The sequence below is a fragment of the Somniosus microcephalus genome, chromosome 14, assembly GCF_052327205.1.
Source record: "Somniosus microcephalus isolate GS21.2 chromosome 14, FLI_Smic_1.0, whole genome shotgun sequence".
Taxonomy (NCBI): Eukaryota; Metazoa; Chordata; class Chondrichthyes; order Squaliformes; family Somniosidae; genus Somniosus; species Somniosus microcephalus.
The window spans coordinates 117,693,620-117,719,917 of NC_141000.1; the positions used below are offsets into that span (position 1 = coordinate 117,693,620).

The 26,298-nt window shown below is 43.7% G+C and overlaps 2 protein-coding genes across 13 annotated transcripts in view; one reads left to right on the forward strand and one right to left on the reverse strand.

Annotated features, from left to right (window-relative positions):
- The window catches only part of gabpa (GA binding protein transcription factor subunit alpha), a 384,408-nt gene that overhangs the window by 181,149 nt on the left and 176,961 nt on the right, over nt 1-26,298 (reverse strand). The window lies entirely within an intron of this gene.
- Nucleotides 1-26,298, forward strand: part of appa (amyloid beta (A4) precursor protein a) — a 170,692-nt gene that overhangs the window by 85,315 nt on the left and 59,079 nt on the right. For all 4 annotated transcript variants that reach the window (XM_086007239.1, XM_086007240.1, XM_086007242.1 and 1 more), the window contains exons 3-5: nt 547-676; nt 16,001-16,113; nt 20,294-20,487. In XM_086007239.1, the coding sequence (XP_085863365.1) occupies nt 547-676; nt 16,001-16,113; nt 20,294-20,487 (437 nt within the window). The remainder of the gene's footprint in view (nt 1-546; nt 677-16,000; nt 16,114-20,293; nt 20,488-26,298) is intronic.

Consider the following 26,298-nt stretch of genomic DNA (forward strand, 5'->3'; position numbering starts at 1 on the left):
TCAAAAAGGAGTCTTTGTCTGTAGCTGTCTCTAGTACATTTAATAAATACTGTAATTCTATTTACAAAGCCTACTAAAGATGTCTAGAATGGAAATTTATTGCTACAGTAACCGTTTCCATTTTTAATTAAATCTGAGAGTTCCTTATTATTACACGAGCTGAAAGCTTTGTTCTAATTATGACACCGCTGAACTTGAATGTATTTTATTTTTAGTAGATTAACCAGAATGCATAATTTTCTTCTTCCAAGCCCCAGAATATAGAGTGGTGTTTAGTTCCATTGATCCTCAGACGTACATAGCCTACCAAATCAATTTTGCTGGGGCGCACTTGTCACTGACGATTTGCGCTTTAAGAGCAGAGTTGCTTCCAAGCGTGTAAAAGCCTGTATTGTGTGTCAAGGAGTCCGTGACAGTGAAAATTGCACATTCAACAATTCAGAAATACAAACGTTGGGACTAAAATGGTGGCTGAATCAAGGCTACAGAATTCAATGCTGTTATTTTTTGGTGTATTTTTTAATTGATTTTTGTTTTCTCTCCTAGGTTTACCCTGATTTGCAGATCACCAATGTTGTTGAGGCCAACCAACCTGTCACAATCCAGAACTGGTGCAAAAAGGGCCGTAAGCAATGTAAAGGCCACCCTCACATCGTGGTTCCTTATAGATGTTTGGGTATGTGTGTTGCTATCTTTTATTTCTAGCACCTTATTCTTGCAAGTTCTCAAAATGTTCCGCATTGCATTCTATGAAAAACTTTCTCTGAAAATTAATTGATGCTTTGAACATTCTAGGAACAGGAGTCGGCCATTTAGCCCCTCGAGTCTGTTCTGCCATTTAATGAGATCATGGCTAATCAGCGACCTAACTCCATATGCGTACCTGCCTTTGCCCCATATCCCTTAATACCTTTTGGTTAACAAAAATCTATCAATCTCAGATTTAAAATTAACAATTGACGTTTCATCAATTGCTGTTTGCAGAAGAGAGTTCCAAACTTCTACCACCCTTTGTGTGTAGAAGTGTTTCCTAACTTCACTCCTGAATGGCCTGGCTCTAATTTTTAGACTCTGCCCCCAGTTCTAGATTCCCAACCAGCGGAAATAGTTTCTCTCTAACTCAAAGGCCAATATATCCATCCCAAGGTGTGGTGCCCAGAGCTGCTCCCAGGACTCCAGGTGTGGTCTAACCAGGACTTTGTATAGCTGCAGCATTATTTCTACCCACTGCTCTAAATGCTTCTTGCACAACATAACCTAATTAACACTCGCACAGCCTCCAGCTACAGTCACCAAAAGAATATGGTGCACCACTTTTTTTGTTAATAGATAAGTTTATATAATTCTCTACTAAGATCATTTTAATACTCTATATCTATATAAACGCCTTGCATAAAGCATGTATTCCTTGAGTGTAATGCTTCCTAAATGCAATGTTCCAATTTTGTCGAGCTTTTTCCATCATAGCTATCGGTCACACACAAATGTATCTATTGTACTAATGAGTCCTCCAAGATCCATCTCTGATGTAGGTGGCGCTGTTCTTCTTGGCATCATTTCCACCATCCCCTGTGGGCTGTAAAAATCGAGCTTCCCAACAAATGGTCACTCCTCCAGCCTCTTCCTGTTCTTTTTTAGTCCCTCTCCGAGCCCTGAGGTAATCTGTTCGTTCGTTCTTTCCTTTACTCTTTCCCTCCTCTTTTTCCCCCCCCCCCCCCCCCCCCAAACCCCAACTTGCAGTTCTTTCCTGTCACTTTAAAGAGCACTAATCTGTGTTCGGTACAATCCCAGAGTGGCTGTCGTGCTTTTAGTCAGACTGAGATTCCCTGAAACAGCTTTCCTATCACTCCACTGAGTGCCCTGTTTTAGTTACATAAAAGCATCTAGCGCACTTGTAGTTACAGCTTGGGGCTGCGAACGCACGTCCTAAAACTTGGGGGAGGAATTGAAGAAGGCTTTCTCCTTCACTCTCTTACGATTACTGTTCCCAACTGACAGCCCGCCCACCACAAGAAGCTCAATAGCTGCATTCCTGGCTGTGGGCCTGCAGCTTAGCACCGGAACAGCTGCAGCTTCCTTGAAGATCCTGGAGGCGGTTTTCACATGTGGAATCCCTAATAGGCCAGTACTAGTGCTTAGTAGCACTCTGATGGTCATACTAAGGTTTAGTGGATCTTTTTGACATGGTAGGACTTGCGAGCACGGAAGGAAAATTAATTCCATCTATTCTCAGAAGTAAAGTAATATCTCCCCCCACCCCCTCCCCTCCCCAGTGATCTGATCTGGGGGAAACTATTATTTGAAATTGTTGAAGAAATGTCTCCTTTCTCTTCTCTCCCTGTCCCCATACCACTAAGCTTCAGCAAAACTCAACCTCCAGTCCCAAGGAATCTCACAACCCCCACAGCCGCCATAGCTGTGTGTCCGGGGTCAAGAGTCCAGGGTGGGGGTGGGGCAGGGAATGACAACTGTTAGTCAGCAACAAGGAGGGAGCAGGCAGCATTCGGTCAGAGGTTAACTTTGTGATCACATAAGGCGTGCAAAATTTACTTTGTGTCACAATTGTGAGTCGCACCTTTTTATGTTAACATTTAACATTGAAACTGCATATGTAAACATTACTAATTGCTGTTACCTGGGCTGCAAAAGACTTCCCTTTGCTTTGAGACAATAGTAAAATGCATCATGTCTACAAAAATAAAAGTAAAGATGTACAATTAAAAGTGAACCCCTCTAAAAGCAAAGATATTTATTCTAAAGAATTCGAATTTAGGAAATGAGACAACATAGAAGGAATTTTTTCACTGACTAAAGAATATAATTCAGGAGTTCCTGGCCTTTTTCTCCTCTCTTCTACCAAACTATACCGCTTGGCCTGGAGTTTCTACTTGGTTGCACTTTTTTTCAGCACGATTCGTCTGAAATCGACCAAATCAGGGCAAAAGATCACAGAACTTCAAGCGCAAATGCCATCCAACCCGAATCGAGTTTCTGCTTTTTTTTGTTTTTTTTGCAGTTTAAAAAAACATTGCGCTGGAAGCCAGTCCCACCCACAAAACTGGCCACGCCCCCAGATTGAATTAATCACCATTGGGGGTTTCTGCTAATTGCACTCGTTTGCTCTTAAATTTAAGCTGGTTCTTTTGGGCACAAGGAGAATAATCGGAATGTTTTAAAAGTTTTTGAATATATTTTTTTAATTTACTAAAACTGCACCAATATAGCTAGCAAATTGTTCTATATAGTTTTATAAAGTCATTTTCAGTTATTTAAAATCTGGTTCCTCACAGGTAGCCACTTTGATTAAAAATGCTTATTTTTTTTGTGATCAACCCATTTTCAGCTGTATTAACCAAACTGCACCAAGTTACCACCCTTGAATACATCAAGGAATATTTTCTAAAGCAAAAAATTATGTTTTAAACATTACGTTCTAAAACACTGCGATTGTGCTGGTTCATGGCAGATTTTTATGTCCAGCGAGCAGAAACTTGGCGGCGGTGGGGGAAATACACTTCTCAAAACCACTGCAATTTGCACAGGATTGCCGATTGCGCCCAAAGCAGAAACTCTACCCCCGTGTGTGTCTCATTCTGAGGTTGCATAAATAATTCTTTCACTAAGATTGATCTTTCAAAATCAGTGGCTGGAAATATTTTACTGAACTTGGCTAATTGAACATCCCACACTAGGTTCACTGTGGGATGTCAGCTCCCTTTGATGTTACATTGCTTAATATGGTAATTGCATCAGCACACAGCTGCCTATTGAGGTGCACTGGTGAGGCTTTGTGTGAATATGCTGTGGATGGCTGTGTTTACTCCAGTCTAAAGTTGCCTTGTGCCATACGATGGTAATACAATAGATAGTGGCAATGTTCCCTTTAATTTTTGGGGGCACGTCGCCCCCCCCCTTTAAGGGGTTGCGTAGCCCATTCAAAATACTGCACGTGCTCGTTTTTCCCATTGAGAAACCAGTGAGCCAGCTGAGCAGGAGGTCGGGAGCACCACGCAGCTTAAAGGGAACATTGGATAGTGGGTCGTCGTTATCACATTTTCCTATTTTTCCTTCTCTTCTTTCCCTCCCATCCAAAAATCTATCAAGTGTATGCAACTTGCCCATACAACTCATGGGTAGGATGTAGATCACATCCCGCAGGTCCTTTTATTTAGTTTTAAGTCATCTGTTAAAAATTAATTAGAAATTGCGTAAACCTAATTAGGTAAAGAGGTTTTAATAGTTTATATTCCTTGCTGACTGGTTCCGCTGTACCTGGAGACCGAGTGCTAATTAGGCTATTACTTTCAGGATGTTGGCTATAAAACAAAATTTTTTAGAAGAAAATATTCTTGAATTCTTAAAAACAAAAAGATTGCATATTGGCTACTTCAGCTATGCAGTAGACAGAACCGGATTGTTGGGCAGGATGGGAATGGTCTATCTCGTATTGAACCACTTCAGATTAGTGGCAGGAGTGAACTTTAGTGAAATTTCCGAATTGGAACCTGCAGTGGTGGGTTTCACTCCAGACTGGTGCTGGTCCAGTTTGTTTTACATTTATTTTAAACCCTTCAAAGTCTTTTACTATAGTTTGTACCAGGCCATACCGTGATTGATTGAATTAGAGAACATGGCACTGAACTAAAATCTACATATCCCTAAGCTATGCAAATTAATGGCAATAAACTGTATTCACTAAATTGCAGATTTTATGAAAATGCATGAAATTCTTAAATAATGTTCAGTAAATAAAGCAGAAGAAAGTGTAGAACAAGTAGTCCTTTCCACCTTGAAACCCATATCCTATCGCGCACCAGGCCTATCACCCCTGTTCTTGCTGACCTACATGGGCTCATGATCCCCCCCCCCCCCCCCCCCAGCACCTCCAATTTAAACTACTCACCTTTTCATGGCCTCACACTTCCATTTCTCTGTAACCTTACCACTGCACTTTTCCCCACCCCACCCTTAACTCTGCATTGCTCCTACTCTGGTCTTTTGTGACCCTTCCCCCTCCTTTTGCCCCACTATTAGCTGGTGTGTGCGATAGGATATGATGTGCCTTCAAACATCTAGGCCCCGTACTCCCAAATTCGCCGTCAAAACTTCTCCGCTATCTTTCTTCATGCATTAGATGGCCACTTGATTGAAGTACTAGCGAGCAGCTGGTGCTTATTAAACTGTATGCAACAAGAACCAGCACTTCCTCCCCCAAGCCCCTTTTTCCCACATTAACTGTTAACTGAGCAAGTCTTGGCACGAATTTGATGTCCTTTTTATGCGCTACAAAATTACCAGCTAAAATCACACGAGTTTCAAGCCTTCATTGCCACCTCAATCGTTACTCAGACGGCTTGCTTCAATAGATTGAGCACAGTAAGGGTTCCTTTGAAGACAAGAAAGCAGAGGTACAGAAAGTCCGCAGTGGCTGGTGTGATGTGTAGTATTACGCAAACTGAAATACCAGTTCTGGTATGTGCTGCCTGTTTTGTGTTATTTTTGGGGTGTGCTGAGACCATTTTGCCTTCCAATTTCCGGACATTTTATGCTATAGTTTAAGTCTTGCCTTCTACCTCTTTATTTTAACGTCTCTAGCAGTCACCAAGACCTGTTTACTGTTTTGTAGTAATCCCAAACTGGCAGTCACTGTACAACCCTGTAAACTAAATCTAGTTGAAACTAGTTCCATTCTCAAACTAGTTGATATAGTTCATGAAAGATGCTTTCCCATTTCCAAGGATAGTCATCTAGGTGCCGTGTAATCCAGGTGCTGCACAATCCCTGCAGTTTTAACTTTGTTTTTTATACAAAGGAACAGTTTGCACTTTTCTGATTTTTTGTTTTGTGCTCTTGAGTGATACTGGTGCTGGGGAAGGGAACTCTCCATTTCAGGCACCCAGTGTTGGCATCAAGTACTGCCAGGTCATATGCAGCATGTTTCAATGCACTACAGAACGCTCTCTATTCAGCCTCCACTTCAGAAGAGCCTTCTGTGACATTTTTTCCCATCCGGCCTTCAGTGCTGATGAGATTGTCAATTTGATAAGGCCTATTCCATGCTATTAATTAGATTGAGTGCCCAATCTCATTTCTAAGAAGATCTTTAACAGTTGACATTTTCAGCTTGTCAGTCTGAATTTATTTTCCCATTTTATGTTGAAACAGGTAGAAACATAGAAGATGGGAGCAGGAGTAGGCCATTCGGCCCCTCGAGCCTGTTCCGCCATTTAATGAGATCATGGCTGATCATCCAAATTCAGTACCCTGTCCCTGCTTTCTCTCCATATCCCTTGATCCCTTTAGCCTTAAGAAATATATCTAACTCCTTCTTCTTGAATATATTTAATGAATTGGCCTCAACTGCCTTGTGTGGTAGAGAATTCCACAGGTTCACCACTCTCTGGGTGAAGAAATTCCTCCTCATCTCTGTCCTAAATGGCTTACCCCTTATCTTTAGACTGTGACCCCTGGTTCTGGACTCCCCCGCCATCGGGAACATCCTTCCTGCATTTAGTCTGTCTAGTCCTGTTAGAATTTTATAACTTTCAATGAGACCCCCTCTCATTCTTCTAAACTCCAGATGTGCTACTGTCCTTTATTTCAGCATCTGTAAATCCCCCGAATTAGGTCATCATGAGTTTGATTTGCTTTACTCCCATAGTCAGGTGAACCTAATTAGAACACATTGATAAGCATTGACAACAAACAACATAAACAACTTGCAATTATATAACCCTTAATATAGTTAATACATTCTACTTTTAAAGTCACTTCCTGTCTTGGTCAAAGTACTGTGTTCGGAAAGAGCCTCAATAGTTGTTTAAGGAGCCCAGTCAAGAACATCAAGTTGAAGAGGCTTCACATACCTCTAGGAATGTGCTGCATTGGGTTATTATTTTATTCTTTCTATTCTACCCTTCTCTTACCCCACCCCCCCGGACACCATGTGAGTTTTGCAGATACTACAAAGCTGTGCTGCTTACACGATGCGGCAAGTCTTTACGCCTTGTGCCTCTCTTAACTTACCGAAGATAACTCTGTTTCGGGAGAATGTGTGCGTAGGGTGGCATTTCTCTGTCACCATTGTGTGGCAGCTTATTAATTGTTTTCTAGATGACGGGCACAGCAATCCAGGAACGTTCATCCAATATAGTTATTGACCTTTCTTTGGAGTCAATCTTTGGAAAAAAATACATGGAGGAAGTTCACACGCACTTCTGCATGAGACTTGGCAACTTGTTTTGTTTACTGGCTGATTATTGGGGCAATTAGGAAAACAAATGGCATGTTAGCCTTTATTACAAAGGGATTGGAGTATAAGAATAAAGAAATCTTACTAGAATTTTATAGAGCCTTGGTGAGACCACACCTGAAGTACCGTGTACAGTTTTGGTCTCCTTACCTAAGGAAGGATATACTTGCCTTAGAGGAGGGAGTGCAACGAAGGTTCACCAGACTGATTCCTGGGGTGGGGGGGTGTGATTGTCCTATGAGGAGAGATTGAGTAAACTAGACCTATATTCTCTAGAGTTTAGAAGAATGAGAGGTGATCTCATTGAAACATGCAAAATACTTGAGGGCTTCACAGGGTAGATGCTGGGAGGGTGTTTCTCCTGGCTGGGAAGTCTAGAACTCATTTGGATGAGGGGACCAAATGCAATATATCCAAGTTTGCTGATGATACAAAGCTAGGTGGGAATGTAAGTTGTGAGGAGGATGCAAGGAGGCTTCAAGGGGATATAGACAGGCTAAGTGAGTGGGCAAGAACATGGCAAATGGAATATAATGTGGAGAAATGTGAAGTTATCCACTTTGGTAGGAAAAATAGAAAAGCAGAGTATTTTTTAAATGGTGAGAGATTGGGAAATGTTGGCGTTCAGAAGGACCTGGGTGTCCTTGTACACGAATCACTGAAAGTTAACATGCAGGTACAGCAAGCAATTAGGAAAGCAAATGGTATGTTGGCCTTTATTACAAGAGGATTTGAGTATAAGAGTAAAGACATCTTGCTGCAATTACAGGAAACTTTGTGCTATCCGGAGGTTGAATGTCTGGCAGCTTCGATCTAACGGCAGAAATCAGCAGCTGTTTTGGTTAGGTTTTTTTTTCTTCTCCTAGCATTCTTTTCACAGGCAGGCTCTGGAAAGCGTCTTTGTATCTTAGCAACAGCTTCAGAGACGCTTCCAAGCCACGGGCCGAGTGTTTACAAGCTGTTGCTAAGCAACAGTCTTTGTTGTCAGATACGGAGATGAAAAGCTCCTATCTGATAACATTGATGCTGGTCTGTCCGGAAGTTTTGAGGCAACGGCAGCAGCTCGGTCCCGTGGGTGCCGGATAGCACAAAGTTTCCTGTATATCGGGCCCTGGTGAGACCACACCTGGAGTAATGTGTACAGATTTGGTCTCTTTATCTAAGGAAGGATATACTTGCCATAGAGGTAGTGCAACAAAGGTTCACCAGACTGGTTCCTGGGGTGGTGGGATTGTCCTATGAGGAGAGATTGAGGAGACTAGGCCTATATTCTCCAAAGTTTAGAAGAATAAGAGTTGATCTCATTGAAACATACAAAATACTTAAGGGGCTTCACAGGGTAGATGCAGGGAGGATGTTTCCCCTGGCTGGGGAGCCTAGAACTAGGATTCACCGTCTCAGAATAAGGGGTCGGCCATTTAGGACTGAGATGAAGAGAAATATTTAGGAGTGAGATGAAGTCAAATTTCTTCACTGAGGCTTGTGAATCTTTGGAATTCTCTACTCCAGAGGGCTGTGGAGGCTCAGTCGTTGAGTATATTCAAGGCAGAGACTGTTAGATTTTTGGATACTAAGGGAATCGAGGGATATGGGGATAGGGTGGGAAAGTGGAGTTGAGGTAGAAGATCAGCTATGATGTTACTGAATGGTGGAGCAGGCTCAAAGGGTCAAATGGCCTACTCCTGCTCCTATTTCTTATGTTCTGTTTTTAACCTGCTATAACACACAAACTTCGTATAGTTTTAACATTTTCAGTAACTCCCTAGTGCCTGCCTGTTAATTGTTTGACAGAAATGACCAGATAAAGGTAGAGTATTATTTAAATGGTGATAGATTGGGAAATGTTGATGTACAAAGGGACCTGGGTACCCTTGTACACCCGTCACTGAAAGCAAACATGCAGGTGCAGCAAGCAGTTAGGAAGGCAAATGATATATTGGCCTTCATTGCAAGAGGATTTGAGTACAGGAGCAAGGATGTCTTACTACAGTTGTACAGGGCCTTGGTGAGACCACACCTGGAGTACTGTGTGCAGTTTTGGTCTCCTTACCTAAGAAAGGATATACTTGCCATAGAGGGAGTGCAGCGAAGGTTCACCAGACTGATTCCTGGGATGGCAGGAATGACGTATGAGGAGAGATTGGGTCGATTGGGCTTATACTCGCTGGAGTTTAGAAGAATGAGAGGGGATCTTATTGAAACTTATTAAATTCTAACAGGACTAGACAGACTAGATGCAGGAAGGATGTTCCCGATGGCGGGGGAGTCCAGAACCAGGGGTCACAGTCTAAAGATAAGGGGTAAGCCATTTAGGACTGAGATGAGGAGGAATTTCTTCACCGAGAGTGGTGAACCTGTGGAATTCTCTACCACAGAAGGCAGTAGAGGCCAATTCATTAAATATATTCAAGAAGGAGTTAGATATATTTTTTAAGGCTAAAGGGATCAAGGGATATGGGGAGAAAGCAGGGACAGGGTACTGAATTTGGATGATCAGCCATGATCTCATTGAATGGCGGAGCAGGCTCGAGGGGCCGAATGGCCTACTACTGCTCCTATCTATGTTTCTATATCAAACTTGCCAGAATTTCTGCAAATTCTCTTCTGGCTGTTATGAAAACTGTAGATTCAAATTAAGTTGTCCTGTTTTTTTTAAAGTATTTTATAAACAGTGTACATGAATCTGATGGCAACTTTACCTCACACTTAACGGAGCCCAAAGATTTAAGGACATTTTACATTAATATTGTCATTTTGATGACGGGAGTGCGTTACTCCAGCAGTATGTAGAACAGCTGATCTCTGTACCTCCCAAGTCCCATCTTGATTTAAAGGATATGTAGGGTTTTCTGTTTGGACTAGTAGAATGAAGCAATGAGTCACTAGTTTTAGGTGCCTGCACAAATAAATACTTCCAGGCTTGCAAAGGACAGGATTGTTTATATGACTTTCTGTGATTTTCAAAGCTTTCACCCAACCTTTTGGTTCTGTAGTTTTAAGTCATTTGGCTGTGACAGATCTACAAATTTGAACAGATTTGTGTTTGCAATGCACTAAGAGCCAAGTTTATTTCATGTTCACTTGCTAAATATATGTTCTCCTCTTAAAGGCCTGACACTCTCATTCATTCATGGGATGTTGGCATCGCTGGCATGGTCAGCATTTATTGGCCATCCTAATTGCCCTCGAGAAGGTGGTGGTGAGCCACCTTCTTGAACCGCTGCAGTCCATGAGGTGAAGGTACACCCACAGTGGTGTTAGGGAGGGAGTTCCAGGATTTGGGAACGGGGATAGATTTCCAAGTCAGGATGCTGTGTGACTTGGGGATCGTGGAGGTGGTGGTGTTCCCATGCGCCTGCTGCCCTTGTCCTTCTCGGTGGTAGCGGTCGTGGATTTAGCGAGTTGCTGCAGTGCATCTTGTAGATGGTGCACACTGCTGCCACGGCGTGCCGGTGGTGGAGGGAGTGGATGTTTAAGGTGGTGGATGGGGTGCCAATCAAGCGGGCTGCTTTGTCCTGGATGGTGTCGAGCTTCTTGAGTATTGTTGGAGCTGCACTCATCCAGGCAAGTAGAGATTATTCCATCACATTCCTGGCTTGTGCCTTGTAGGTGGTGGAAAGGCTTTGGGGAGTCAGGAGATGAGTCACTTGCCAGCCTCTGACCTCTTGGAGCCATAATATTTATGTGGCTGGTCCAGTTAAGTTTCTGGTCAATGGTGACCCCCAGGATGTTGATGGTGGGGGATTCAGCGATTGTAATCCTATTGAATGTCATGGGGAGGTGGCTAGACACTCTCTCATTGGCGATGGTCATTGCCTGGCACTTGTGTGGCGCGAATGTTACTTGCCACTTATCAGCCCAAGCCTGAATGTTGCCCAGGTCTTGCTGCATATAGACTGCTTCATTATCTGAGAAGTTGTGAATGGAGTGAACACTGCAATCATCAGCGAACCTCCCCACTTCTGACCTTATGATGGGGGGGAAGGTCATTGATGAAGCAGCTGAAGATGGTTGGGCTTGGGACACTGCTCTGAGGAACTCCTGGAGTGATGTCCTGGGGCTGAGATGACTGACCTCCAATAACCACAACCATCTTCCTTTGTGCTAGGTATGACTCCAGCCAGTGGAGAGTAATCCCCTGATTCCCATTGACTTCAATTTTACTAGGACGAGGACTCCTGTGGAATGCAGTTACACACATACTGGGCACCCTCTGGCATTGCTCACATGGTCATTAATCATTTGTCAACCTGGGAGACTATTCATGAGGCACCACCACCAAATCTGATCTTGACTTCTTGCCATATGCCCCTTTTTAGCAAGGACCACTAACTAGTCATCAGGAGTGGGAACCTGATTCCTCTTTTTTGCATTCGACAGTCGTAGCACCTCAATCCACAATTGAGCTTTGCTGGTCTGAGGCTCAGAACTATGCCAAGAAGTGTATTTTATCTACTAAGCTATCGGGAGCGCTGTATGCAAGTTTATTGTGAATCAGAAATAAGTATAGGTGTTAAATGTAGAAACAGCAGCAATCTCTATAGCACAGTGGCTTCGAGTAAAGCAAATGACCCCGAATCACTACATTTGATGGCTTTACCTACAGATCAATTCTTCCACACGTTGACCCTTTGGGTTAAGTCTCTCCCTCTACATGTGATAGATGATATATTTCTTAAGGCTAAAGGGATATGGGGGGAAAGCAGGGACAGGGTGCTGAATTTGGATGATCAGCCATGATCTCATTAAATGGCAGAGCAGGCTCGAGGGGCCGAATGGCCTACTCCTGCTCCTATCTTCTATGTTTCTATTTCTGTGCTATTTTGGAAAAACAGAAGTTGAGAGCGTAACATTGTTTCGGTCTTTATTTGAATTGTAAAGTTAAGCTAAGGAGCAGGAGTCTTTCCCAACGGCAGCGTATCTAACTGGGCGAGGATGTTGCTGCCCCAACGAAGGGATCGCTATACGAGGATCCGGAAGCAACTAATGGGGAGATGCAAAAAAACAAACCACCTAGTGACTGCTTTCAGCTGACTTTAGCAGTCCCTGTATTTTGGCCCAGTGAGGAGATGTTCAGTGCCTTCTGAAGTAATCTGCTCCAGCATGCCTTACCCATTTTTCTCTCTCGCTCTCTCCACAGTAAATATTACCTGGTGATGGTAAAATGGAATGTAAATTTGAAACATTGCTTTGATCTGAAGTTAAGAAAAGAATCACATGATGTGATTAATGAGAGTGTTACTATCCTCCAGATACTATTGAAGGGATGCTCCAATTTGACTAACTAAATGGCCAATTATCAGATTTAATATCCATGTTCATAATTGAATGAGCAGTGTATGGGGCTGCACAGAGGTGCTCATTAATAGCATTTTGTTTCAAGAAATCTGTGTAGATTTTTTCCTGGGTGCTTAGTTAGCTATTTCAGTGCATATATTTGGAACAACCTGATCATTCTAGCATGCTATCCTAAGTTTATAATTGTGTCTACTGTAGAGATTCCAGCCTCTCTCATCATTTGAGCGTGGTTAATTTTCCAGTACCAGTACTTACAGTTAAATATTTACAAAAATAACACACCACATGGGAAGCAAATCTGTAGTTAATCTTTCTTTGCAAGGTTTTGACTTTTATGTAACACCGCTAATTCAATGTTAGGGTGGTCACCTGCTTTCAACCTTCAAATCGTCACTGCCAGCCAGTGTTCCCTCTAATTTTTTATTTTGCATATGCGGCCCCTTTAATGTACTGCGCGCCCATTCAAATTTCCACAAATGCGCGGTTTTTCCATTTAAAAGCCGGTGAACCAGCTGCGTGGGACCTCCAGATTGCTGCGCGGCCATGCAGCTTAAAGGGAACTTTGCTGCCAGCCCTTCTTTGACCAGCACAGGGTCCTATTACGAGGCAGACTAATACATAATCTTATGAAATGGAATGAAGTTGTTTTGGGTAAGCCGTCAGCAGCATTTCATTTACACCCACTGGGATATGGAGAGACAAAGTCATAGTCATAACGGCACAGAAGGAGGCATTCGGCCCATCCAGTCCATGCCGACTCTGTAGAGCAATCCAGTCAGTCCCATTCCCCCGCTCTATCCCTGTAGCCCTGCAAGTTTATTTCCCTCCAGTGCCTATCCAGTCTCCCCTTGAAAACATTGAGTGTCTCCGCTTCCACCACTACCGTCGGCAGCGAGTTCCAGGTCCTCGCCACTCACTGCGTAAAAAAGTTTTCCCTCACGTCCCCCCCCTCCCCCCCCCCCGTATCTCTTGCCCAAAACCTTAAATCTGTGTACCCTAGTCCTTGTACCATCAACTAGTAGCAACAGCCTTTCCCTGTCTAGCCTATCCAAACCCGTCATAATCTTGCACACCTCTATCAAATCACCCCACAACCTCCTTTGCTCTAATGAAAACAAATCCAGCTTCTCCAACCTGTCCTTATAGGTAGGATGCCTCCTCCCCGGAACCATTCTGGTAAATCTCCTCTGCACCCTCTCAAGGGCCTTCACATCCTTCCTAAAGTGTGGTGACCAGAACTGGCCGCAATACTCCAGCTGTGGCCTAACCAGCGCTTTATAAAGATTCAGCATAACTTCTCTACTTTTGTACTCAATACCTCTATTTATGAAGCCCAAGATCTCATATGCTTTGCTAACCACACTCTCAATATGTACTGCCACCTTCAGGGACCTATGCACATTGGCCTAGAAATTCAGTATAGCCACTTTTGGGGCGGTAAAGTCGGGCGGCCGCTAAAGTTTGCGCCCGGCGCAAAGTCGCGCCACCTTCGCCGATATTCAGTCGCATCGCCCCAAGAGGTTGCTGCTGCGCTAAAACAGGCGATGCACGACTATCATTGGGCGCTAAGCCGGTGATCCGGGGCGCTAACACCGAGGACGGGCGCAGCGCAGGTGCGGCGACTTGCTCAATGAAGGCAGACACGCTGGCGCCGGTCAGCTCTTAAAGGGGACGGGTCGATTTGTTTGGCTGCCATGCCCTGCACACTGCAGCCCTGAAGCAAGGCCTGACCATTGCTGGTTCATCAGTTCCACGCCCTCAACCATGGGGAAGCCCGCTATTCTTCCAAATCCGATTGCACGCTCTTGCTGCTTGTCCAGGGTCATGGGGAAGGAGATGTACTGACGTCTCCTTCTGAAAAGGGCATTGTTCACCTGGCGGATGCAGCAATGTTCCGCGAACTGGGAGATGTTGGCAATGTCCCCAGTAGCGGATTGGAAGGAGCCAGTGGCATCGAAGTTGAGCGCCACCGTCGCCTTCACTGCCACTGACAGAGACGTCCTGCTCCTCAGCTGTGGCTGCAGATCTCTGCGAAGCAGGTAGCAGATCTCAGTGACCACCTCCCTTCTGAATCGCATCCTCCAAACACACTGCTCCTCAGACATGGTCAGATATGAGAACTGCTGGCGGTATACCCTGGGTGGGTAAGGCCTCCTGTGCCAACGCCTGTTGGCCAATCTCCGTCTGGCCATGACTGGCACTCTCTCACGGCGTCTCTGATATCTTTGAATGCAATGCAGAAAGCCAACGTTTCCACCCATTGCAGCCCCCATTATATGTGGCGACTCAAGGCTATGGCACTGAAAGTGAAATCCAAGTGCAAAGCTCTGGCCTGAAGCCACAAGTACCTGTGCGAGCGCTGAGTCAAAGTAGAAAGCTCTCTGCCTTTGTCTCTCTCCAAATATCCGTCTCTCACACAGAGGGATTGGCACAAAATGGCTGCCACTTATACGGCAGGAGGAGTCCCCTTTAAATAGCGCGCCCCGCAGCGACTGGGAACCGTTCCCCTCTACCAGCCGCTGGGGCCGCCAGGCGCAAAGAAGGGCGGCGCCACTGAATTTCTGGTTTGGGGCACACAAAGGGCGTTGCACGATGAAATGACGTCAGGATCTGCGCGCGCAGCTGAGCGCGCGCAAAGGCTTTGCGCCGCCGCTAAATCGTGAGTGAAGTTGGGGAGAGGCGCAGATCGCGCTGCGCCCGGGCGCTAGCCGCCTAGCGCCCAACATCTCCTCCTAAGGCGCTAGCGGCTGGCGCAAACAACTGAATTTCTAGGCCATTAACTCCCAGGTCCCTCTGTCCCTGCACACTCTTTAAAACTGTGCCATTAAGTGTCTATTGCCTCTCCCTGATCATTCTGCCAAAATGCATCATCTCACACTTCTCTGTATTAAATTCCATCTGCCACTTGTCTGCCCATTCTGCTAGCCTTTCTATGTCCTGTTGCAGTCGATTGGAATCATCATCACTGTTTGCAACACCCCCAAGTTTGGTGTCATCGGCAAATTTAGAAATTCTACTCCGTATTCCAATATCCAGGTCATTTATATATATCAAGAAAAGCACTGACCCTTGGGGAACACCACTGTCTACCATCCTCCAGTCTGAAAATCGGCCATTTACCACAACTCGCTGTTTTCTGTCCTTAAGCCAATTCCTTATCCAAGCTGCCACTGACCCGCCTATTCCATGAGCCTCAATTTTTGTTAACCAACCTTCCATGTGGTACTCGTCAAACGCCTTCCAAAAATCCATGTAGACAACATGCATTGCATTTCCTTCATTAATCCTCCCTGTTACTTCATCAAAAAATTCAATTCAATTCGGTTTAGTGCCCTGATGTTTGATATTGAATTAATTAGTTTCGTGCCTCCGTGGTAAGCTAATTTTTGGGACTTGTGTTCTGATGTTGAGCTTGCTTTGTCACTAATCATCTTCTCTCTCCCATCACAGTTGGGGAATTTGTAAGTGATGCACTCCTCGTCCCAGACAAGTGCAAGTTTCTGCACCGGGAGAAGATGGACACCTGTGAGAGCCATTTGTATTGGCACACTGTGGCCAAAGAGGTACAGTCACTTTACTGAAAGGTTCTCCAGTGACTAAGCAAATGTTTGTCTGCAGCTAGTGACTTAAGCTCCTTATCCCTTCACCAGCCAATTATTCTAAATGTAGCTTTTGTGTTTGTAAGGAATGTATTTGTGCCATAAATGAAATTTTGGCAGCGCGATCCGATCTTAGTGCCAAAATAGTTCTTTGTAATTTTTCATCTGTCCTTAATGAGGAATATCTTTTTTCCAGTCCCTTGAATTCTGTCATTGTTTGTCGAACTGGTTTTAATGTCCATGCTGTTTGTGGGAACGACACAGATGGATGGCCGTGCAGGAGACAAAGAAAAGAAGTCTCCTTGCGTTTATTGATCAGACCTAGATTGACTGGATTTTTGATGCCGCTTCGTTACTTTAATATTCTCCCTCACTGCACCAGGTTCACCTGTGCCACTGACCTTCGACAGCCTGGGTGTGGCCACTCTGTTCCCATGTCTGCCAACGTTGCTATGAGCCAGACAGGTTTAGGAGAACCGACCCAGTGATTAATTCAGTTTTCATAGACTTCATACAAACTTAAAGCACAGAAGGAGGCCATTCGGCCCGTTGTGCTTGTGCTGGCTCGTTTAAAGATGTCTTGCTGCAGTTGTACAGGGCCTTGGTGAGACCGCACCTTGAGTATTGTGTGCAGTTTTGGTCACCTTACCTGAGGAAGGACGTTCTTGCCATGGAGGGAGTGCAGCGAAGATTCACCAGGCTGATACCTGGGATGGCAGGAATGACGTATGAGGAGAGATGGTGTCGATTGGGCTTGTACTCGCTGGAGTTTAGAAGATTGAGAGGGGATCTCATCGAAACTTATAAAATTCTGTCAGGTCTGGACAGACTAGATGCAGGAAGGATGTTCCCGATGGCCGGGGAGTCCAGAACCAGGGGTCATAGTCTAAGGATAAGGGGTAAGCCATTTAGGACTGAAATGAGGAGGAATTTCTTCACCCAGAGAGTGGTGAACCTGTGGAATTCTCTGCCACAGAGGGCGGTGGAGGCCAGTTCATTAAATATATTCAAGAAAGAGTTGGATATATTTCTTGAGGCTAAAGGGATCAAGGGATATGGGGAAAAGGCAGGGACAGGGTACTGAATTTGGATGATCAGCCATGATCTCATTGAATGGCGGAGCAGGCTCAAAGGGCCGAATGGCCTACTCCTGCTCCTATCTTCTATGTTTAAGAGCTGTTGTGCTTCGTCCACATCCCTGTCTTTTGTCCATAATCTTGTAAATTCCTCATCCTCAAGTACCTGTCCAATTCCTTTTTAAAATTATTTATGGAACCAGCTTCCACCACCTTTTTCAGGTGGAGCGTTCCAGATCCCGACAACTCAGTGAAAAAATGTCTCCTCATCTCCCCTCTAGATTACTTTCCAATGACTTTGAATCTATGACGTATCAAAACCTCTCATTATCTTGAATACCTCTATTCGGTCACCTCTTAACCTTCACTGTCCAATAAAGAAGCTGTGCCCTCTTTATTACCTCAACTTCAGTGACTGACCTGAGGCTAGAAACATGGCAGTGTGGAATTTACAGGCGTGTACCCTGTGTTCAGTCTGTGCAACATGCTTTGGTGCTCCCATGCCCTCTGCTGACACCCCCATCCCCATCACAGCTCTTAGTGGATGTTTCCTGCCCATAGTGATATGATATTTCCTCATAGTTTGGAGATGATCTGTCAGATTTCCACAGGTGGTGTTCACTTCAAGTTGTGTACCATTGTCACCCAAAAAATCAGATACGCCACGGCTTCTACCAACTTTACTGTGCAACTAGTTACTGGGCGATGCAGGCGAGCAGCTTGAATTCATGCTTTGCATTTCCCCTCCTTTCCCTATGCAAAATGGACATCACTTTTTTTCTTTCTTTTCCCTGCCGTACCCCCCCCCCCCCCCGGAGCTGGATGAGATCAGAAGCTCTCCCTGTGAGAATCACTGGCACCAAGTTCTCCCTGTTACTTGTGCTTTAGAATCAGTCCTTCAGGCATCTATCCAGTAGCAGGACAGGTCGATAAGGCAGATGGGATACTTTCCTTTATTAGCTGAGGCATCGAATGTAAGAGCAGGCAGGTTATGCTTGAACTGTATAAAACACTAGTTAGGCCACAGCTAGTGTACTGCGTACAGTTCTGGTCACCACAGTTACAGAAGGATGTGATTGTACTAGAGGGGGTACAGAGGAGATTTACGAGAATTTTAGCAATGAGGAAAGATTGGATAGGCTGGGGTTGTTTTCTTTGGAACAGAGGAGGCTGAGGGGAGATTTAATTGTGGCGTATAATATGAGGGGCCAAGATAGGTCCTTCCTATCCACTCTATTTCCCCTAGCGGAGAGGTCAATAACCAGGGGACATAGATTTAAAGTAATTGGTAGAAGAATTAGAGGGGAGTTGAGAATTTTTTTCACGCAGAGGGTGGTGGGGTTTGGAACTCACTGTCTGAAAGGGTGGTAGAGGCAGAAACCCTCATCACATTCAAAAAAGTACTTGGATATGCACTTGAAGTGCCGTAAACTACAAGGCTACGGACCAAGAGCTGGAAAAATGGAATTAAACTGGATAGCTCTTTTTTGGCCAGCACAGAGACAATGGGCCGAATGGCGGCCTCCTGTGCCTTAAATTTCTGATCCAGATTCAGCCTTGGATCTCCAAGGCTGACTTTTAATAGGTCAGTCTACTAGTGATTTCAGTGGTACAGTGCTGCTCTGTATGAATACATTCTATTGGCTGACGGTTATCTCCCTGCCACCCCCCCCCCCCCCTTTTTAAATGTAACCAGCAATGAGATTTTTAAAGTATTTTCAGTAGAGCACATTCAGGCCATGTACAACAACACGTGATTCAACTGTATTAAAGCCAGATTGCGTCTGGATTAGATTTGAAATTCAATTTAATTAAACTTGATGCAAGATAAATGGAGGTAATTGTTAAGTTTTTCAGTTCTGCCAGTCAGTTCTCCAGCCTCTCAAAGATGCTATTGTCTCGGCATCAGTTTTAATTATTTATAATAATTGTTAGTGGGAGGGCAAGCAGGAGGAAAGCGAGACAGAAATGTTGAGATGTGTGCTTCAAGTCTTTACAGTACTGCTAATTTCAGCTTGCAATGTTACCTGGCGTCTGGTTGCCCAGTATCTTGGCTTTTTGTCACTTATTCAGTATTACTGAAATGTCCTCCTTTACTATTTTATTAATGCGAGTAAGTGGTGCATCATGTTTATGCTGCACTGCCACCTCCAACACTTGTGCTTACTGGTAGTCAGTCCGTTGCATTGCGAGCAGTAGCAATCTTGATTTAAGAGTATCATATCGTTTCCCCATCCACCTTTTTAATCTTTTCTCCCCCACCTTTCCTTATGTTTATAACAGCGCCTCTTATTTTCATGTGGCTCACAAGGAGTCTTTGTGCACCGAAAACTATTTTGCGTGGTGTATATGTACAAAAAGAAATACAAGTGTCAGCCGTGGCTCACTGGGCAGCACCCTCGCCTCTGAATCAGAAGGTTGTGGATTCAGGTCCCACTCCAAAGACTCGAGCATGAAAACCTAGGCTGACACTCCAGTGCAGTACTGAGGGAGTGCTGCACTGTCAGAGATGCCATTTTTCAGATGAGACGTTAAACAGAGGGCTCTCAGGTGGACGTAAAAGATCCCTTGGCACTGTTTCGAAGAAGAGCAGGGGAGTTATCCCTGGTGTCATGGCCAATATTTATCCCTCAATCAACATCACGAAAACAAATTATCTGGTGCTGTTTGTGGGAGCTTGCTGTGTGCAAATTGGCTGCCCTGTTTCCTACATTACAACAGTGACTACAACACTTCAAAAAGTATTTTGGGATGAACAGTGGTAATTAAAAGCGCTATATAAATGCAAGTCTTTCTTTCTTACAAAAAGAACCGCTTTTCTCACACTATCGCGGGAAGACCCCATCAGAAGTTTGCTGTCCACTTGCACACCCCTGGCTCCACTGCGGAAAAGTGTATGAAACAGAAACCTGGCACTTTCTCTAGTGAAGTGAACTGAACTGAACTCATTCAAGGTATAACCAGGGAAAAGGTCTAACATAACAGCAAGATCTTATTGGGATCAGGGCCACGTGAGTTTGCGTGAGACTCGTGCACTACTTTGTTTAATTCTCTTGTATTTTTCCCAGACCTGTGGTGACAAAATTATGAACCTGCATGACTACGGGATGCTGCTGCCTTGCGGAATTGACGAGTTTCGAGGAGTAGAATTCGTTTGCTGCCCCATTCCCGAGGAAAACGATAAGATTGATGACTCGGACATGGATGAGGAGGATTCAGATGTCTGGTGGGGAGGGGATGATGCCGATTATGCAGATGGCAGGTGAGGGTTATGTTCCTGCAGTTTATTTTTTTTTTTAAGCTCCTCACGTTATTGGGCAGCAAAATCAAATTTGGATGAGACCGGTCTTGAGAACATCAAATGTGATAAATAAGGTTTATATATTTTAAATTGCGTTGATACCATAGAGCAGCATTTCAGCTGAGTGCATTGTATGTGAAACCAGTACATACAATTCCTTTGCCTTAATATGTTAGAATGTATACAGCATAAAGAATGATGATAAAGTGGTATTGTGGAAGGTCCACTGTAGGCAGGCCAGGCTGTTTAGAATCATACTCCAATGCTGTAATAATATCTCAAACTGGCCCCATTATAATTTACGAAATGTTAAACTTTCCATTTAAGTATTGTTTATAAAAAAAAAAAAAAAAAACCTTGATTGTTGGTGAGTATTAAGACCTCAATGGATGTTTTAATGTGACAATTCAATTATGGTTTATGGCATCTGGTCCATTTGATTGGGTTACAGTTTTGTCAGTGAATTACTGCCTATTTCTACTTTCTACCTGCTCAGCAGGAATTCAGCTGAGTTTTAAGACTAAGGGTTGCTGTTGGACATTTGAGTGCAAAATGCATCATCATTGCTTTCCGAGATCCCTTTTGCACCCAAACATCAATTAACTAAAGCCTTGCAAAACTGGCTGTGTCCAGATATCACGAGCTGCTGAAATTTTATCCCACTACAGTTGCAAACTGTATTTCACAGTTCCATTCTTTTGTAGCTGTTAAGTACCGTGGGCATTTTTGCTATTTAAAAGGCATTTTTATTAGATTTTTTGTTTTGTTTTCAGTTAGGAATGTGATGTGAAATATTAAATTTATGTTATGGAAGAAGAAAATGGTAGCTCCCCTGATCATTCAGGCAGTTTATCTAGTGAGCATCTAGAGATCCCAAGTATGATTCACAGTCTATGCTGTTGACTGATCTCAGCTGGCACGGTGATGGGCAACGTTCCCTCTAAGCCGCGCAGCTCTCTGCCGGTCCTGCACAGCCCGAGACCGGCTTTTCCAATGGTCAATTCCGCGCATGCGTGAAACTCTGGGCCGCGCAGCCCCATAAAGGGGCCAGGCACCCAAAAAAAAGTTAGAGGGAATATTGGTGCTAAGAGCACTATATTTAGACTCTGCACCCATGTTAAGGACACAAGATTGCTATGTAGTGACCCTAGCGCACAGGTGTATGTCTGGGGTAGGCAGGATCAGAGTTGGGTGTGATTCCCTTCTTTCTGGTTGCACTGCTGAATGCTTCACGTTGAGGATCACACATAAATGGTTACTTGTGTGAGCTACTGTGCTCATCAAGGAAGGGGGGTGAATTAGCAAAAAGAGATAAAAGCTACTTCATTACTCTTGAATTTGTCAACTTGAAAACAAAACTTACTGTATATCACCTGTAAAAATAATTAATGAGCATTCTCCTTCAATTGGATAAAAGCTGTTTTTAAAAACTCCGTCTTATTCATGTGGTATTGTTGGCCACAAAAGGTTGCATTAAAAATTAAACTGCTTTTGAAATAAATAACAATGCATCATTAATTTTGCATCAGCCTGGATCATGTTCATCTTGGCAAAAAGTTTTTGAAATAATAAGGCCTTTGTAGGATCATTGCAGTACAAGTATATCAAAGGCTAATTGATTTTTCACTGTTCAACTTTCATTAATCCAATGTCTTTTTCAGGCTCCGTGGTCATGTGTCCTTTTGTCTGGTCAGCCCTCTGTGTTTAGGCATTGGCCCTGAAAGACTTCGAGACAATTTAGCTAATTTTGCTGTGGCTCAGTGGTAGCGCTATTGCTGCGGAGTCGGAAGGTTGTAGGTTTAAGTCTCACTCCAGAGACTTGAACACAAAATCTAGGCTGACACTCCAGTGCGGTACTGAGGGAGTGCTGCACTGTTGGGGGTACTGTCTTTCGGATGAGAACGTAAAAGATCCCATGGCACGATTTTGAAGCAGAGTAGGGGAGTTCTCTCTTGGAGTTCCGGCTAATATTTATCCCTAAACAGATCATCTGGTCATTATCACATTGTTGTTTGTGGGATCTTGCTGTGTGCAAATTGGCTGCCGTGTTCCCTACATTGCAACAGTGACTACACTTCAAAAATACTTCATTGACTGTGAAGCGCTATATGAATGCAAGCGCTGCTTCCTCCTTTATTGCGGTTCGATGTATGTTTTTGTCTCAAAGGGGAACTGCGTTCATTGTTTTTGTGTCAAAGGGGGACTGCATTCCTCAGCAAGCATTCAGCAAATGTTTTGTTTGGGAAGTTGAGATTAAAAGTAATTTTCATCATCGCACACAGATGAATTGTCAGATTTTATATCTGTGTGTTCATAAACAAATAGGGTTAGCTTGCTGGGCACATTGTAAAGTCAGTGGCACCTCAAATGGTTGCGACAAACATTCCTCTAAGAATCGCTGCTTATAGTAATCCTTCAGATCTTTTGACAGTGCAGAAGTGCACAGCCCTTCAGCAAAATGGAAATCTTACTGCAGGCAAATAAAATCATTCAGAACAGTGAACCCTTTCAGAAGGAGCAATCTTGTCAGATAGAAAACTTTGCACCAGTCACCAATACTAACTTTTTTTGCTCTTCCCAATTTGTTCCTCACTCCTCCTTACAGAGGTACAATTCCAATGGGTGCCATTCACCTTCCAGTTTTTCACTCGAGTGAATGTTCCTCGTGCATAGCGTTGACTGTAAGTGTTGACTGGTATTTGACCACAGGAGCTGTCGTAGCTAAACCCGATCTTGTCCCCAGCTGATGCAAACTTCCAGCAGGTGTTGCATCTGTCTTTTCCTCCCTTCCCACCGGCCCCCCTTTCTAACCCAGAGATGTTGGGGCCAGTTGTAACACTCCCTCTGCTGCCCTGGCTGGGATCGGCTAACCTCAGACTTCCTGGTTTGTATGACTCGCCTAATTGATCTTTAGCACAAGCGAGAAGCTATTGAAATGTCAGTTGTCTGGTGTCTTATTAATTCCTGAATAATTAATGTTTTATTGAGGCCTGTAGGGATTTACTGTTGAGCTATTCTGACCATCTGTCATTGTGTGTGAAGTATCAAAGAACATGTCGGCATTGGCTTGAATATTTACCACCGTCTCGATCTAACCTCTGCTGTTCCGGTTGTAAAACTTGCAATAGCAACAGAAGCAGCTGATTGATGTCATGTTCCAGTAGCTGCACTGATGAAGTTGATGGAAGCATATCTGCAGTGAAAGTCTATGCATAAAAGTTGTTGTTTCTCTCTTCCCCCACCCTAGCCCAAGTTGGAAGAAAAAGAAAGATTTGTGTTTATATAGCACCTTTCACGACCACCGGACATCCCAAAGCGGTTTACAGCCGATGAAGTACTTTTTGAAGTGTAGTCACATTGTAATGTGGGAAACGCGGCAGCCAGTTTTGCGTACAACAAGGTCCCACAAACAGCAATGTGATAATGACCAGATAATCTGTTTGTGATTGTTGGTTGAGTGATAAATATTGGCCAGGACACCTGCTCCTCTTCGAAATAGTGGCCTGGGATCTTTTACGTCCATTTGAGAGAGCAGACGGGCCCTCGGTTTAACGTCTCATCCGAAAGATGGTGAATGAACAGTTGAGTCCATTCCTTTCCCTGCCTAGCAGTCGATGCACACTCGCTTTCCAGCAGAGATTACGGGATAGCAATAAGGAATGGGAACCTTCACTGATCATTTTCTTTCTCAGTTCTCTTGCCTAGGTACAGAAACCAATTACAATAAATAAATAAAAAAGACTGACTTGCATTTATAGCACCTTTCACGACCTCGGGGCGTCCCAAAACACTTTACAGTCAATGAAGTACTTTTGAAGTGTAGTCACTGTTGTAATGTAGGAAACACGGCAGACATAATGTGCGCAGCAGGCTGCCACAAACAGCAATGTAATAGAATTATAAAATGATACACACAGGAGGAGGCCATTTGGTCTGTGGCTGTATTGGTAAAACTATCCAGTTAGTCCACTCCTCTATTCTTTCCCCGTAACCCTGTAAATTTATCCAATTCTCTTTTGAAAGTTACTATTGAATCTGCTTCCATCAACTTTTTCAGGCAGTGCATTCCAAATCGCAACAACTCGCTGCGTAAAAAATGTTGTCCTCGTGCAGCCTCTGGTTCTTTTCAATCACCTTAAATCTGAGTCCTCTGGTTACTGATCCTTCTGGTTAATGACCAGATAATCTGTTTTAGTGACATTGGCTGAGAGATCAATATTGTCCAGGGCACCAGGGAGAATTCTCTTGCTCTTCGAAATAGTGCCATGAGACCTTTTACGTCTACCCAAGAGGGCAGACGGGCTCAGTACCACAACAGGCACTACCTCTACTTGCTAATTTATCGAAGGAGCTTGCTGTTGCTCTTTCATACCTTATGGGAAAGTGCCAAAATGATTAAAATCATAATGTGTACAAAAATGTTAATTAGCACAGCGCAGTATGAAATTGCAAATAGTAATGTGGCAAATGGCGTGTGTGTGCAGACCAGGCACGTGGAAACTGACCTTGTGATAGACTGGCACTGGTCCAACATTGTGTTCCAGAATATGTCTGCTGTGAATACACTCATTTACAGGGCAATAAAATGATTCACAGCCGTGGAATAATGCGTACTTTCCATCCTGCATAATTTATTTTCCCTGGGGGGGGAAATGGCATTAGCATTTGCAGTAATCTATGGTGCTATAATTTCTTAAACGCAAAGAATTTAGTTAAAGTAATGCAATTTGAAGAGAGTTGTTTCTGAACACTTACAAGTTAATTGAATGCCTATGTATGCTGACTTGCATTGCATTTGAAGTAGTGTCTGCACTGCTGCTGTCATTACTGTTGGGTAAATCAGAGACACCGCCCAAGACCCATTAATGTTTTGAGCTAATAGATGTATGTAAGTTTTTAGATGGATTTGATCACACTCTGAGGTAATAGTTCTTCTGTGTCTGGGTTTTACAATGAAGTTGGTCCATAAAGAGGAATTCACGCACCTCTAGATTAATCCTTGCAGTTTTTTAAAACCAATGTGGGGGGCTGTTGGGGTGTGCCCATTCTATTATCATTACTGTGAGGGGAACTGATCTATTTTCAGGTGTCTTTTAACCCTGCTGTCTGCAGCTTGTTTCCTGTTTTAACAAATGCTGAGTGCAGAATAACAGTGGAGGGAGGCAGCTTATTACTGCCTTGAATCAGCCCAGCCGATCTGCACCACAAATGAAATATATGGCCACAGTGCCCCTACAAATGTAGTTACTTTTGAAACTGTCAAGCTGGAGGTAAATACGTAATTGTTATTACTTGGCCCTTAAGTTATTCCCCTCTTAAGTACAGAGTGTTGCTTGCTGCAGACTCCGAATCTATTCCCTCTTGAGTGGTTCCCCACTCCTTGGCTACTTCCCCTCTAAATGAAAGGGAAATGGATACACTAAAGGGCGAGTTTCAGAAGCTGTTCCTTTAAATAAAATTAATATGGAAATGGATGAGCAGAATTGTAGCATAGCAATGTTTCCTACCAATGAAAACACAATGATCTAATTTCCTAAATAAGGCAGCCTGCTATTCCAGCATATTTCTTTTGATAATGTAGTATTTGTGCACCAAAATAAATAACCAGCTGCAAAATATGAGGGCTTGTGTTGTCAAGTTTGGAGGCAAGAAAGACAAAATATTTTGCATTGATCTGATTAGGAGGCAACTTCTGTCTCAAGTAGTGATTCCACTAATCAACAGGAATTATAGGCCAGGAAAATGAAAGCTCCTGCTCTTAATATATTGTAG